Source organism: Staurois parvus, unplaced genomic scaffold (genome assembly GCF_062004578.1).
Source record: "Staurois parvus isolate SC_StPar_1 unplaced genomic scaffold, SC_StPar_1.0 ptg000999l, whole genome shotgun sequence".
NCBI lineage: Eukaryota > Metazoa > Chordata > Amphibia > Anura > Ranidae > Staurois > Staurois parvus.
The window spans coordinates 265,737-280,497 of NW_028318795.1; the positions used below are offsets into that span (position 1 = coordinate 265,737).

Consider the following 14,761-nt stretch of genomic DNA (forward strand, 5'->3'; position numbering starts at 1 on the left):
TTCATGTATAATACATAAGGGGGGATATGATCTCCATGTATAATACATAAGGGGGGATATGATCTCCATGTATAATACATAAGGGGGGATATGATCTCCATGTATAATACATAAGGGGGGTTTATGATTTCCATGTATAATACATAAGGGGGATATGATCTCCATGTATAATACATAAGGGGGATATGATCACCATGTATAATACATAAGGGGGGATATGATCTCCATGTATAATACATAAGGGGGGGATATGATCTCCATGTATAATACATAAGGGGGGATATGATCTCCATGTATAATACATTAGGGGGGATATGATCTCCATGTATAATACATAAGGTTGGATATGATCACCATGTATAATACATAAGGGGGGATATGATCTCCATGTATAATTCAAAAGGGGGGATATGATCTCCATGTATAATTCATAAGGGGGGATATGATCTCCATGTATAATACATAAGGGGGGATATGATCTCCATGTATAATACATAAGGGGGATATGATCTTCATGTATAATACATGGTAGGCCACGTCACATGACAGGGCGGGGTCAGCGCATGCTGAAGCGCACAGTGCGCAGAAGTCGCCAACTGTCTGCAGAGTCAATAGCTATAGACCTCCAAACTTGGTGTGGCCTTCAGATGAGCCCAACAACAGTGTGTAGACAGCTCCATGGAATGGGTTTCCATGGCCGAGCAGCTGCATCCAAGCCTTCCATCACCAAGTGCAATGCAAAGCGTCGGATACCGTGGTGTAAAGCACGCCGCCACTGGACTCTAGAGCAGAGGAGACGCGTTCTCTGGAGTGACCAATCACGCTTCTCTGTCTTGCAATTCGATGGACATGTCTGGGTGGCCAGGAGGACGGTATTTGCCTAACTGCATTGTGCCAAGTGTAAAGTTTGGTGGAGGGGGGATTATGGTGTGGGGTTGTTTTTCAGGGGTTGGGCTTGGCCCCCTAGTTCCAGTGAAGGGACGAAATTTTGGACAATTTCATGCTCCCAACTTTGTGGGAAGAGTTTGGGGATGGCCCCTTCCTGTTCCAACATGACTGCGCACCAGCGCACAAAGCAAGGCCCATAAAGACATGGAGGAGCCAGTTTGGGGTGGAGGAACTTGACTGTCCTGCACAGAGTCCTGACCTCAACCCCATAGAACACCTTTGGGATGAATTAGAGCGGAGACTGCGAGCCAGGCCTCCTCCCCCGACATCAGTGCCTGACCTGACAAATGTGCTTCTTGAAGAATGGTCCAACCTTCCCATAGACACCCTCCTAAACCTTGTGGACGGCCTTCCCAGAAGAGTTGAAGCTGTTATAGCTGCAAAGGGCGGGGCCAATTCAATATTGAACCCTACGGACTAAGACTGGGGGGCCATTAAAGGTCATGTGTGTGGAAAGGGCGGGGCCAAATCAATATTGAACCCTACGGACTAAGACTGGGGGGCCATTAAAGGTCATGTGCGGGGAAAGGCAGATTGCCCAATACTTGGGGCAATACAGTGTATATTAGTCCCCCGAGAGGGCCCCAGGTTGGGAAATAAAATGAGACATTTACAGAAATGTAATGATTGTTTTTTTTCTCTTCTTTGCAGGGTTGTACAACGGCGAAGAGATCGAACCTCCCAGGTAACCGAACAATTCTGAGTTTACAGAGGAGTGACCTGAACATACAAGCCTTCGGAGGAAAGTGTCTATAGCAGCCTTTCTCCACCAGGGTTCCTCCACCAGGGTTCCTCCACCACGGTTCCTCCACCAGGGTTCCATCACCAGGGTCCTCCACCAGGGTTCCACCATGCTTCCTCCACCAGGGTTCCCCCACCACTGTTCCTCCACCAGGGTTCCTCCACCATGGCTCCTCCATCACGGTTCCTCCACCAGGGTTCCTCCATCACGGTTCCTCCACCACGGTTCCACCAGGGTTCCTCCACCAAGGTTCCTCTGGGATTCCATTAACCATTATGAGTGGTGGAATGATCTCCGGCCCCCATGGTGCTCATATAGTTCTGACACCGACACCTCTCATTCTCTTCACTGACCTCCAGTGCAGGGACATAGACATGTGCAGTTCGTTTCGTTCTGACTTGAAATTTGGACAAAATTTGTATTATTCGGAATTACGATAGTAGTGAATTTAAACGAATCCGAAATAATGAAACAAAACTTTTGTCAAATTTAAATCAAATTCGAAATTAAAATACAAAATCGAATTCGAAAACAAACTGGAAATATGAACATTTTGCTGATTTCCTCCGTGTATTAGTGTTAGGATATAGCCGTCTTCTGAAATTTGCAAAGAATGGAATAGAATAAAACAGAATAGAATAGAAAAAACAGAATAGATTTGAACGGGAAAATGGGAAGAAATGGAAAAAATATTGTTCACGATTTTTTTTTTTTATTACACACCGTCACCAGTGGAGTACAGAGCCATCATATAACTGGTGTGGTGGGAATCAGGAAAACAGACTGGTGACAGTACAAACAAAAACAAAACCAAAAAAAAAATTAAATCCTTTTTTTTTTTATTACTTTTTTTTTTTTTTCTTACAATTTTTTTAAAAAAATAAACTGTGACCAGAGAAATTCAGTGTTATCATAGTAACAGTGTACTACTCTGGGGAAGTGATCAGGATTTTTTTTTTTTTACATACCATCACCAGTTCAGTACAGAACCATCATATACCGTATATACTCGAGTATAAGCCGAGTTTTTCAGTGTCAAGGGGGGCGCGTACAGGGGTGGGCAGAGGGCTGCTGTCTATTACCTGGCTCCCGATGATCCATCCAGGAAGCGCTGCTCCTTCCGTCACTCCGGCCACTCCCTCACTCCTGCCGCTCGGCTCCGCCTCCTCACCGGTGATTGGCCGCCAGAACTGTAGCTCAGGAAAGGTACACAGGCGGCCAATCACGGGCGAGGAGGCGGAGCTGAGCGGACCCGCGAAAATCGAGTGAGGGAAAAGCCGGTAAGTGTGCAGTGCAGAGGTGCTGCTGCAACCACATATGCTGGCTGCAGCAGCACCATACTGCAACAGGGGTCAGCAAGTGTCATTGGTGTCAGTGGGAGGAATAGTGCCGCATCATTGGTGTCACTGATACTAATGATGGGGCATTATTCCTCCCACTGACACCAACGATGGGGCACTATTCCTCCCACTGACACCAACGATGGGGCACTATTCCTCCCACTGATACTAATGATGGGGCACTATTCCTCCCACTGACACCAATGATGGGGCACTATTCCTCCCACTGACACCAATGATGGGGCATTATTCCTCCCACTGACACCAATGATGGGGCACTATTCCTCCCACTGACACCAATGATGGGGCACTATTCCTCCCACTGACACCAATGATGGGGCACTATTCCTCCCACTGACACCAATGATGGGGCACTATTCCTCCCACTGACACCAAAGATGGGGCACTATTCCTCCCACTGACACCAACGATGGGGCACTATTCCTCCCACTGATACTAATGATGGGGCATTATTCCTCCCACTGATACCAATGATGGGGCACTATTCCTCCCACTGACACCAATGATGGGGCACTATTCCTCCCACTGACACCAATGATGGGGCATTATTCCTCCCACTGACACCAATGATGGGGCACTATTCCTCCCACTGACACCAACGATGGGGCACTATTCCTCCCACTGATACTAATGATGGGGCATTATTCCTCCCACTGACACCAACAATGGGGCACTATTCCTCCCAGTGATACCAATGATGGGGCACTATTCCTCCCACTGACACCAATGATGGGGCACTATTCCTCCCACTGACACCAATGATGGGGCACTATTCCTCCCACTGATACTAATGATGGGGCATTATTCCTCACACTGACACCAACGATGGGGCACTATTCCTCCCACTGATACTAATGATGGGGCACTATTCCTCCCACTGACACCAATGATGGGGCACTATTCCTCCCACTGACACCAATGATGGGGCACTTTTCCTCCCACTGATACTAATGATGGGGCACTATTCCTCCCACTGATACCAATGATGGGACACTATTCCTCCCACTGACACCAATGATGGGGCACTATTCCTCCCACTGACACCAATGATGGGGCACTATTCCTCCCACTGATACTAATGATGGGGCACTATTCCTCCCACTGACACCAATGATGGGGCACTATTCCTCCCACTGATACTAATGATGGGGCACTATTCCTCCCACTGACACCAAAGATGGGGCACTATTCCTCCCACTGACACCAATGATGAGACACTATTCCTCCCACTGACACCAATGATGGGGCACTATTCCTCCCACTGACACCAATGATGGGGCACTATTCCTCCCACTGACACCAATGATGGGGCACTATTCCTCCCACTGACACCAATGATGGTACACTATTCCTCCCACTGACACCAATGATGGGGCACTATTCCTCCCACTGACACCAATGATGGTACACTATTCCTCCCACTGACACCAATGATGGGGCACTATTCCTCCCACTGACACCAATTTTTTACATTGACTAGTAGGTGCCTCATTTCCCACCCTCGGCTTATACTCGAGTCAATAGTTTTTCCCAGTTTTTTGTGGTAAAATTAGGTACCTCGGCTTATATTCGGGTCGGCTTATACTCGAGTATATACGGTAACTGGTGTGGAGGTAATCAGGAAAACAGACTGGTGACAGTACGAAAAAAAAAAAATAGAAATCCTTTTTTCTGTTGTTAATTAATACTTTTTTATGATTTTTTTTTAAACAAACTGTGAACAGAGAATTTCAGTGTTATCATAGTAACAACGTACTACTCTGGGGAAGTGATCAGAATTTTTTTTTTTTTTTTTACATACCGTCACCAGTGGAGTACAGAGCCATCATATAACTGGTGTGGTTGGAATCAGGAAAACAGACTGGTGACAGTACAAACAAAAGCAAAACAAAAAAAAACTTAAATCCTTTTTTTTTGTTTTTTATTACTTTTTTTTTTTTTTCAATTTTTTTCAAAAAAACAAACTGTGACCAGAGAAATTCAGTGTTATCATAGTAACAGTGTACTACTCTGGGGAAGTGATCGGGATTTTTTTTTTTTACAGACCATCACCAGTTCAGTACAGAGCCATCATATAACTGGTTTGGAGGTAATCAGGAAAACAGACTGGTGACAGTATGAAAAAAAAAAAAATATATAAATCCTTTTTTCTGTTGTTTTTTACTACTTTTTTTAATGATTTTTTTTTTAAACAAACTGTGACCAGAGAAATTCAGTGTTACCATAGTAACAGCGTACTACTCTAGGGAAGTGATCAGGATTTTCTTTTTTTTTTTACATACCGTCACCAGTGGAGTACAGAGCCATCATATAACTGGGGGGAGGCAATCAGGAAAACAGACTGGTGACAGTACAAACAAAAACAAAACAAAAAAAAACTGAAATCCTTTTTTTTTGTTTTTTATTACTTTTTTTTTTTTACAATTTTTAAAACAAAAAACAAACTGTGACCAGAAAAATTCAGTGTTATCATAGTAACAGTGTACTACTCTGGGGAAGTGATCAGGATTTTTTTTTTTTTACAGACCATCACCAGTTCAGTACAGAGCCATCATATAACTGGTTTGGAGGTAATCAGGAAAACAGACTGGTGACAGTATGAAAAAAAAACAAAATATATAAATCCTTTTTTCTGTTGTTTTTTTATTACTTTTTTTATGATTTTTTTTTTAAACAAACTGTGACCAGAAAAATTTCAGTGTTATCATAGTAACAACGTACTACTCTAGGGAAGTGATCAGGATTTTTTTTTTTACATACCGTCACCAGTGGAGTACAGAGCCATCATATAACTGGTGTGATGGGAATTAGGAAAACAGACTGGTAACAGTATGAAGAAAAAAAAATTATATATAAATCCTTTTTTCTGTTGTTTTTTACTACTTTTTTTAATGATTTTTTTTTTAAACAAACTGTGACCAGAGAAATTCAGTGTTACCATAGTAACAACGTACTACTCTAGGGAAGTGATCAGGATTTTCTTTTTTTTTTTACATACCGTCACCAGTGGAGTACAGAGCCATCATATAACTGGGGGGAGGCAATCAGGAAAACAGACTGGTGACAGTACAAACAAAAACAAAACAAAAAAAAACTGAAATCCTTTTTTTTTGTTTTTTATTACTTTTTTTTTTTTACAATTTTTAAAACAAAAAACAAACTGTGACCAGAAAAATTCAGTGTTATCATAGTAACAGTGTACTACTCTGGGGAAGTGATCAGGATTTTTTTTTTTACATACCGTCACCAGTGGAGTACAGAGCCATCATATAACTGGTTTGGAGGTAATCAGGAAAACAGACTGGTGACAGTACAAACAAAAACAAAACAAAAAAAAACTGAAATCCTTTTTTTTTGTTTTTTATTACTTTTTTTTTTTTACAATTTTTAAAACAAAAAACAAACTGTGACCAGAAAAATTCAGTGTTATCATAGTAACAGTGTACTACTCTGGGGAAGTGATCAGGATTTTTTTTTTTACATACCGTCACCAGTGGAGTACAGAGCCATCATATAACTGGTGTGATGGGAATTAGGAAAACAGACTGGTAACAGTATGAAGAAAAAAAAATTATATATAAATCCTTTTTTCTGTTGTTTTTTACTACTTTTTTTAATGATTTTTTTTTTTAAAACAAACTGTGACCAGAGAAATTCAGTGTTACCATAGTAACAGCGTACTACTCTAGGGAAGTGATCAGGATTTTCTTTTTTTTTTTACATACCGTCACCAGTGGAGTACGGAGCCATCATATAACTGGTGTGATGGGAATCAGGAAAACAGACTGGTGACAGTACAAACAAAAACAAAACAAAAAAAAACTGAAATCCTTTTTTTTTGTTTTTTATTACTTTTTTTTTTACAATTTTTAAAACAAAAAACAAACTGTGACCAGAAAAATTCAGTGTTATCATAGTAACAGTGTACTACTCTGGGGAAGTGATCAGGATTTTTTTTTTTTTTACATACCATCACCAGTGGAGTACAGAACCATCATATAACTGGTTTGGAGGTAATCAGGAAAACAGACTGGTGACAGTATGAAAAAAAAAACAAAATATAGAAATTCTTTTTTCTGTTGTTTTTTATTACTTTTTTTATGATTTTTTTTTTAAACAAACTGTGACCAGAGAAATTCAGTGTTACCATAGTAACAACGTACTACTCTAGGGAAGTGATCAGGATTTTTATTACACACCGTCACCAGTGGAGTACAGAGCCATCATATAACTGGTGTGATGGGAATTAGGAAAACAGACTGGTGACAGTACAAACAAAACAAAAAAAATTTTAAATCCTTTGTTTTTATTACTTTTTTCTTCTTACAATTTTTTTTTGTAAAACAAACTGTGACCGGAAAAATTCAGTGTTACCATAGTAACAGTGTACTACTCTGGGGAAGTGATCAGGATTTTTTATTTCTACACATTATGATTGCTTATAGCAGTGAATTTCATTTTATATTGGTTATATATCGATCGATTAAACAATCAATGTTGCTGATTTAATTCATCGTTCAAACATCCTGACGGGAAGATGTACAATGACAATGTGCACGGCAGACAAAGGACTTGTGCATGCTCAGTAGCAATTTCATGGACAGTTTATGAATAATCAGGGGCGAACTGGCCATTTGGAAACTCGAGCACTGCCTGAGGGCCCGGGGTCAGTAGGGGGCCCCATGAGATGCCCCTGGTACCTTTTTCATAGGCTTTTTTGAGTTTGGGCAAGGACACTGGGGCCCCATGATCGCCTATTGCCCGGGGGCCCCATGAGTTGTCAGTCCGCCCCTGTGACTAATTATGTACTTGACAAATATGTGTCATATATTATTTGAATTCGATTTGAATTCAATTCAATTAGTCCGAATTTGAAAAATTCGAATCGGCATTTGAATTCAAATTTATTGTATTTCGAAATTCGAATTTCGGAAGACGGTTATATTCTACTTTTTCTATTTTCTTCTATTCTATTTTATTGTTTTTTTTCTATTCTACTCTATTCTCTTATTTTTTTAATATTATTCTCTTATTTTCTATTCTAATCCATTCTATTTGAATTCGAATTTTGGAAACCAGTTATATTCTTTCTATTTTATTCTATTCTATTGATTTCTAATCTATTGGGTTTTTTTTTTATTTTGTTCTGTTCTTTTCTATTCCATTCTAATCTAATTCATTCTATTTGAATTTCGGAAGACAGTTATATTCTTTCTATTTTTTTTCTATTCTATTGAATTCTAATTTATCTGGTCATGGTGCCAATATCTTCAAATGTCAAGAAACGGTGAAATGGCAAATTATTCTGAGTTGTCCATATATGGCCAGGGTGGGGGGGGGGGGGGGGGGGTAAAAAAAAACAGGTAGGAAATGTACCTACAGAAAGATAAAACCAATCTGTTGTCATAGGAAACACAGACAAAGCTGAGTATGTTCTGGAGGAGGAAGGAGGACGTTACCACGACCCATGGCTGAGCTTTATATGTACATAATGGGAAGGATAACTATGGATGGTTGGAGATAGTTGGGACAGAGCAGTAATATGTCCATGTTTAATGCAGTTTTATAATTCCTTCCAATTTTTACAGGGAAACCAACTCCAGAGAAAGAAGAGGTGTCACCCAGCCACTCGTCCCCTCTGGTTCTGGTTGAAAACATCGAGGACAGCCACAGTCCTGAGATATTAAACCTCCTGGTGGAGAATATGAGTGGGAAATCCATGGACATGGACTTCTACATAGAGAGGATTCCGGAGATCCAATCTGCCGTCATCACCTTCACATGTGATATAGGTCAGACACCCAACAAAGATGATCATTTGTGAACAGCAGACATGTTTCATTCCATAACAATGAATCAAATTCCAGGTCTTGTTTTCTCAGTGCTGATTAGAGAGCAGAAGATGATATACAGTTGGGCTCAAAAGTGACGGATCGTGCCAAGAAACTGCCTTTTATTGAAGGGTAGCGATGATATGGCACCATTTACGATCACATAGTTGTTTGGCTGCTTTTTAAATCCTAATGATAGAAATCCCCCAAATGGTCCGGATCAGATGTTTCCGCCCCCCCGGATCAGAAGTCTCCACCCCCTGGAATGTTGGGCCTTGGTACAGACACATAAGGTGTCACACACGGGATACAATGGCAATTAAAGGTTAATGTCCCACATCTGCGGCTTTTTAAATTGCAATCAGTGTCAGTGTATAAATAGTCAATGAGTTTGTTGGCTTTCACATGGATGCACTAAGCAGGCTAGATACTAAGCCATGGGGAGCAGGAAAGAACTGTCAAAAGTCCTGCGTAACAAGGTGATGGAACTTTCTAAAGATGGAAAAGGATATAAAAAGATATCCAAAGCCTTGAATAGGCCGGTCGATACTGTTCAATCACTTATTAAAAGTGGAAAGTTCAGGGATTTCTTGATACTAAGCCAAGGTCAGGTAGACCAAGAAAGATTGCAGCCACAACTGCCAGAATAATTATTCAGGATACAAAGAAAACCCCCCACAGGTCACCTCAGGAGAAATCCAGGCTGCTCTGGAAAATGACGGTGTGGTTGTTTCAAGGAGCACAATACAATGATACTTGAACAAAAATGAGCTGCATGGTGGAGTTGCCAAAAACAAGGCTTTACTGCGCCAATGCAGGAAGGGGAAGGGGAAGGGGAAGGGAAAGGGAAAGGGGAAGGGAAAGGGGAAGGGAAAGGGAAGGAAAGAAAGAGAGGGGAGGAAGAAAGGAAGGAGGGAGGAAGGAAGGGAGGGATGGGCGGAAGAAAACAAGGATGGAGGGTAGGAAGGAAGGAAGGGAGGAAGAGACGAAGTGAAGAAGAAAGGAAGGGAGTGGAGGGGAGGAAGGAAAGGAAGGGAGGGAAGGGAAGGAAGGGGAGGAAGGAAGGAAGGAAGGAAGGGGAGGAAGGCAGGACGAAAGGAAAGGAGGGGAGGAGGATAGGCAGGAAGGGAGATCATACTCATATAGATGGTCCCTGGCTCACATGCTCAGTCAGAGACATCACAGAGCTGTCAGCTGCTCTGTATACAATCTCCCACCCACACATCCCCTTAGAAGCTGCACGGACTGGAGCGTGGCACAGAGGGAGGCAGAGCAGATCCAGCTTCTCTTCTCTCCTATTGGTGCAGAGGATGGGGGAGGCGCTGGGCACTGAGGAGCACATGGGGGGGGGCCTAGAAAGAGAAATCCAATTGACAGTCGTGGGTGATTGGTGCAGCGATGGGGGTGGTGACGAGCAGCGATCTCCCTGTATGGCTTTCAATGAAGCAGCGGGAAGCCGCTTCTTCTCCTCTCCCTCCCGCAGCTTTCAGCTGCTTCATTGAAAGCCATACAGGGAGAGCGCTGCTTGTCACCACCCCCATCGCTGCACCGATCATCCCCAACTGTCAATTTCATTTGATGCAGTCTGGACACGCTCGCCCCCACCATATTTCCACTCTCCATTGATATTTTGAGCAATGTGCTAGGCGACGTACAGGTATGTCGCCTAGCCTGGCTGTGATGCCTGACCACAGTAAATGTAATGTGGGTGGGTGGATAGTGGATAAAGAGTATATCAGGACAAAATAGAATAAAATAAACATAGTCGGTACCTCCCCCCAGTACATGCACTTCTCCGCAGGATTTGTCTCTGAAAAAAACACTGAACGCACATTGGGGTAATCAGTATGTATTGCATAAATGTCCTGTATATCATAACATTCTGCCCAGACATCTTTCTGTGCAAATTGGGCAAAAACGAATGTCCTTTGGGCTGTTTCCTATTCCGAACAAATGTTGTTTTATTACGGACAGTAAACTACCCAATTACGGCCACTAGATGGAGCCGAGGAGCATAGGAATTGCATACTGTATATCTACAATGTAACAGTTGCAGAGAACACTAGAGGGAATTAGCAAATAAATGTGACCAATGGTTACAGGAGCTTTAGGTAAATTCCAGCAGGGCCAGACTGCCTGGCTGAAAAGAAGAATATATGTGTATCTGATGTGATGTCTCCATTCACAGATATTGCCGATTTCATCAGAAAATTCTCCGGCAGCCCAAGAGTGATACAGCAAAAAATAACAGCGAGGGGTCTGGAAGACATCAGAAGTGTCCGAGTGGAGGGGATCCCCCCCAATACCCCGGAGGACATGGTCACGCTTTACTTTGAGAGCGCAAGGAACGGAGGAGGGAGTGTAGAAGATGTGGAGATGTTATCGGAGGAAAGAGCAGCGCTGGTCACATTTCACCAGGCAGGAGGTGAGAGGGATAGACGTTGAGGGCGCTGGGGGTGGGGGATGGTAAAGTGTGGGGCAGGAGGGGGTAGACCTGTAAATTGTCCTGCTATGCAATAAATCAAGCACTGGCAGCGAGGGTCGCAGAGTCCTATCCAGAGAAATACAATACAAAATCAAAAAAAAACCCCAAAAAACCACTGATTCATTTATTTATAGTATTCAACGCAAACCCCTCCCCCCTTCCTAAATCCATGTCTCCATGCTTTTTTTTGCTGAGAAACCACTTTGAACCCCCCCAGCATTTCCGGCCACAGCCATCTTGAGTAAGGGCAGATGATTCATGTATCATTTACTTTCTGGAATCCATCTGCCCTTAGCTCAGGCATGCAGGCAGGAGGGTGTGCTTAACCTCCCCTCTTGAAGACTCCTGGGATGTATGACTAGACATGAGCCCCGCCCCCAATCCTTCCTCCCAGCACAAATCCCCCACAATCCTCCCTCCTAGCACAATTTCCCACTATCCCCTTTCCTAGCACAAATACCCCCCAATCCCACCTCTCAGACCAATCCTGTTCAATCCCCCCACCTAGGACAAATTCCCCCCCAATCCCCCCTCCTAGCAAAATCCCCCCATCCCCCATCCTAACATAAATACCCCCCCCAATCCCACCTCTCAGCACGAATCCTCTTCATTCCCCCCAAATTAGACAAATTCCCCCAAATACCTCCTCTAGCTAAAACCCACCCAAATTACCCTTTCCAGCATAAAGTCCTCCCACCTTTCCCAAATCCCCCCCTTTTAGCCCAAATTGCACCCCCCCACCCCAAACCTCCCTCCTACTTTTAGCACCTATCCCCCCATTCCGTCCCTTAGCACAGATCCCCCCTCCCTCCATCATCCCTGTTACCCTTCCCAGCCCACCTAGCCCCCACCCCCCCTTCTCACCACATGATTGTTCCCCCTCCACCAACCTTCCATTGCATACACTTCCCCCGGTCTGTAAGCTTCTCCCCTCCAGAACTTACAGGTGGTAAACCAGGTGGAGGTGCAGGCTGTGCTCTCTTTCCTGCCAATGGAGTGATCCTCCATACAGCAGATGACACAGGATCACATCTTGGATCGGGCTGTACACAGTTTGATTGCTCCGCCCCCTATCTCCTCCAATGACCGATCATCTCCATCTCTTGGCAGCAGGGAGCCAGGGAATGAATCAAACACTGTACATGCCAATGTGAGAGCGATTTTCTGCAGTCTGTTGTATGGAGGATCACTCCACTGACAGGGGAGGATAGCACAGCCTGCGCCTCCACCCACCTCTCTCCTGTTATTTCACCTCTGCAGGCTTCACTGCTCCAGGCTGCTCTCCCCTTGTCCCGGCCATGAGTGCGGAGGTGGGGGAAGGCACTAAGTAGCCAGGCACAGCATCAATGGAAAGACCGGCCTGGGGGGGTGTAGAATACCCTAGCACCCCCTAGACCCGGCCATGGCAGAGAGTAGGGAAACCAGCTGCTGTGGATGGACTTAGTTCATCTAATAGTAAGGCCAGCTCTGGATACAGGGAATGCATTTCACTCACAACTGCGTGCTTGTTCCCTCCCAGGGGCCCCTCTACATCTCTCTCTCCCGTGACTTCCAGGCTAGGTCCCTAGGTACACTATGCTGTAGATCTGGTCCCAGTATGTGAGGAACTGGTGGCTAGTGAAGGGCCAAGCATAACACCCCTTCACTACTAGAGTAACTGTCACTTTTTGTCAGTCACCCACAGGGGCGGACTGACTATTCGAGCAATTGGGCACTGCCCGAGAGCCCGGGGTCAGTAGGGGGCCCCATGAGATGCCCCTGGTACCTTTCATTGGCTTTTTTGGGTGTTGGCGAGGACACAGGGGCCCCATGATCCCCTATTGCCTGGGGGCCCCGTGAGTTGTCAGTCCACCCCCTGGTCAACCATTCCATGGCTGGTTGACTGCCTTTACCAATGTTACATACTTGGTTTTCCCTAGCAACAGCAATGTACCCTACACTAGACAGAAAACTACATGCTGAACCAAAATGTACTGTATCTACATTAACCTTCAGTCCCCTGATATAAGCCGTGTTCTTTATGTAGTGCTGCCCCCTTAGGAGCCACTGAGCATTTATTTATTTATTTCAGGCACTTATATAGAGCCATCAATTTATGCAGCACTTTACATATACAGGTGAAACTCGAAAAATGAGAATCTGGTGCAAAAGTTCATTTATTTCAGTGCAGCAACTTAAAAGGTGAAACTAATATATGAGACTCATTCCATGCAAAGCAAGATAGTTCCAGCCGTGATTTGTCATCATTGTGATGATTATGGCTTACAGCTCATGAAAACCCCAAATCCACAATCTCAGAAAATGAGAATATTGTGAAAAGGTGGAATAATCTCGGCTCAAAGTGTCCCACTCTAATCAGCTCATTCAGCCATAACACCTGCAAAGGGTTCCTGAGCCTTTAAATGGTTTCTCAGTCTGGTTCAGTAGGAATCACAATCATGGGAAAGACTGCTGACCTGACACCATCACTGACACCCTCCATAATGAGGGAAAGCCTCAAAAGGGAATTGCAGAAGAAGTTGGATGTTCCCAAAGTGCTGTATCAAAGCACATTAATAGAAAGTTATGTGGAGGGGAAAAGTGTGGAAGAAAAAGGTGCACAAGCAGCAGGGATGACCGCAGCCTGGAGAGGATTGTCAGGAAAAGGCCATTCAAAAGTGTTGGGGACTTTCACAAGGAGTGGACTGAGGCTGGAGTCAGTGCATCAAGAGCCGCCACACACAGACGGATCCTGGACATGGACTTCAAATGTCGTATTCCTCTTGTCAAGCCGCTCCTGAACAACAAACAACATCAGAAGCGTCTTACCTGGGCTAAAGAAAAACAGACCTGATCTGCTGCTCAGTGGTCCAAAGTCCTCTTTTCTGATGAGAGCAACTTTTGCATCTCATTTGGAAACCAAGGACCCCGAGTATGGAGGAAGAATGGAGAGGCCCAAGGACCCCGAGTATGGAGGAAGAATGGACAGGCACAAGGACCCGAGTATGGAGGAAGAATGGAGAGGCACAAGGACCCCGAGTATGGAGGAAGAATGGAGAGGCACAAGGACCCTGAGTATGGAGGAAGAATGGAGAGGCCCAAGGACCCCCGAGTATGGAGGAAGAATGGAGAGGCACAAGGACCCCCGAGTATGGAGGAAGAATGGAGAGGCCCAAGGACCCCGAGTATGGAGGAAGAATGGAGAGGCCCAAGGACCCCGAGTATGGAGGAAGAATGGAGAGGCCCAAGGACCCCAAGTATGGAGGAAGAATGGAGAGGCACAAGGACCCAGAGTATGGAGGAAGAATGGAGAGGCACAAGGACCCCGAGTATGGAGGAAGAATGGAGAGGCACAAGGACCCCGAGTATGGAGGAAGAATGGAGAGGCACAAGGACCCCGAGTATGGAGGAAGAA

General features: G+C 44.3%; 1 protein-coding gene across 2 annotated transcripts in view; it reads left to right on the plus strand.

Moving 5' to 3' along the window:
* LOC149441364 (protein mono-ADP-ribosyltransferase PARP14-like) overlaps positions 1-14,761 on the plus strand; it is a 124,327-nt gene that overhangs the window by 61,139 nt on the left and 48,427 nt on the right. For both annotated transcript variants that reach the window (XM_089657430.1, XM_089657431.1), the window contains exons 3-5: positions 1,600-1,633; positions 8,640-8,843; positions 11,071-11,307. In XM_089657430.1, coding sequence (XP_089513556.1) covers positions 1,600-1,633; positions 8,640-8,843; positions 11,071-11,307 — 475 coding nt within the window. The remainder of the gene's footprint in view (positions 1-1,599; positions 1,634-8,639; positions 8,844-11,070; positions 11,308-14,761) is intronic.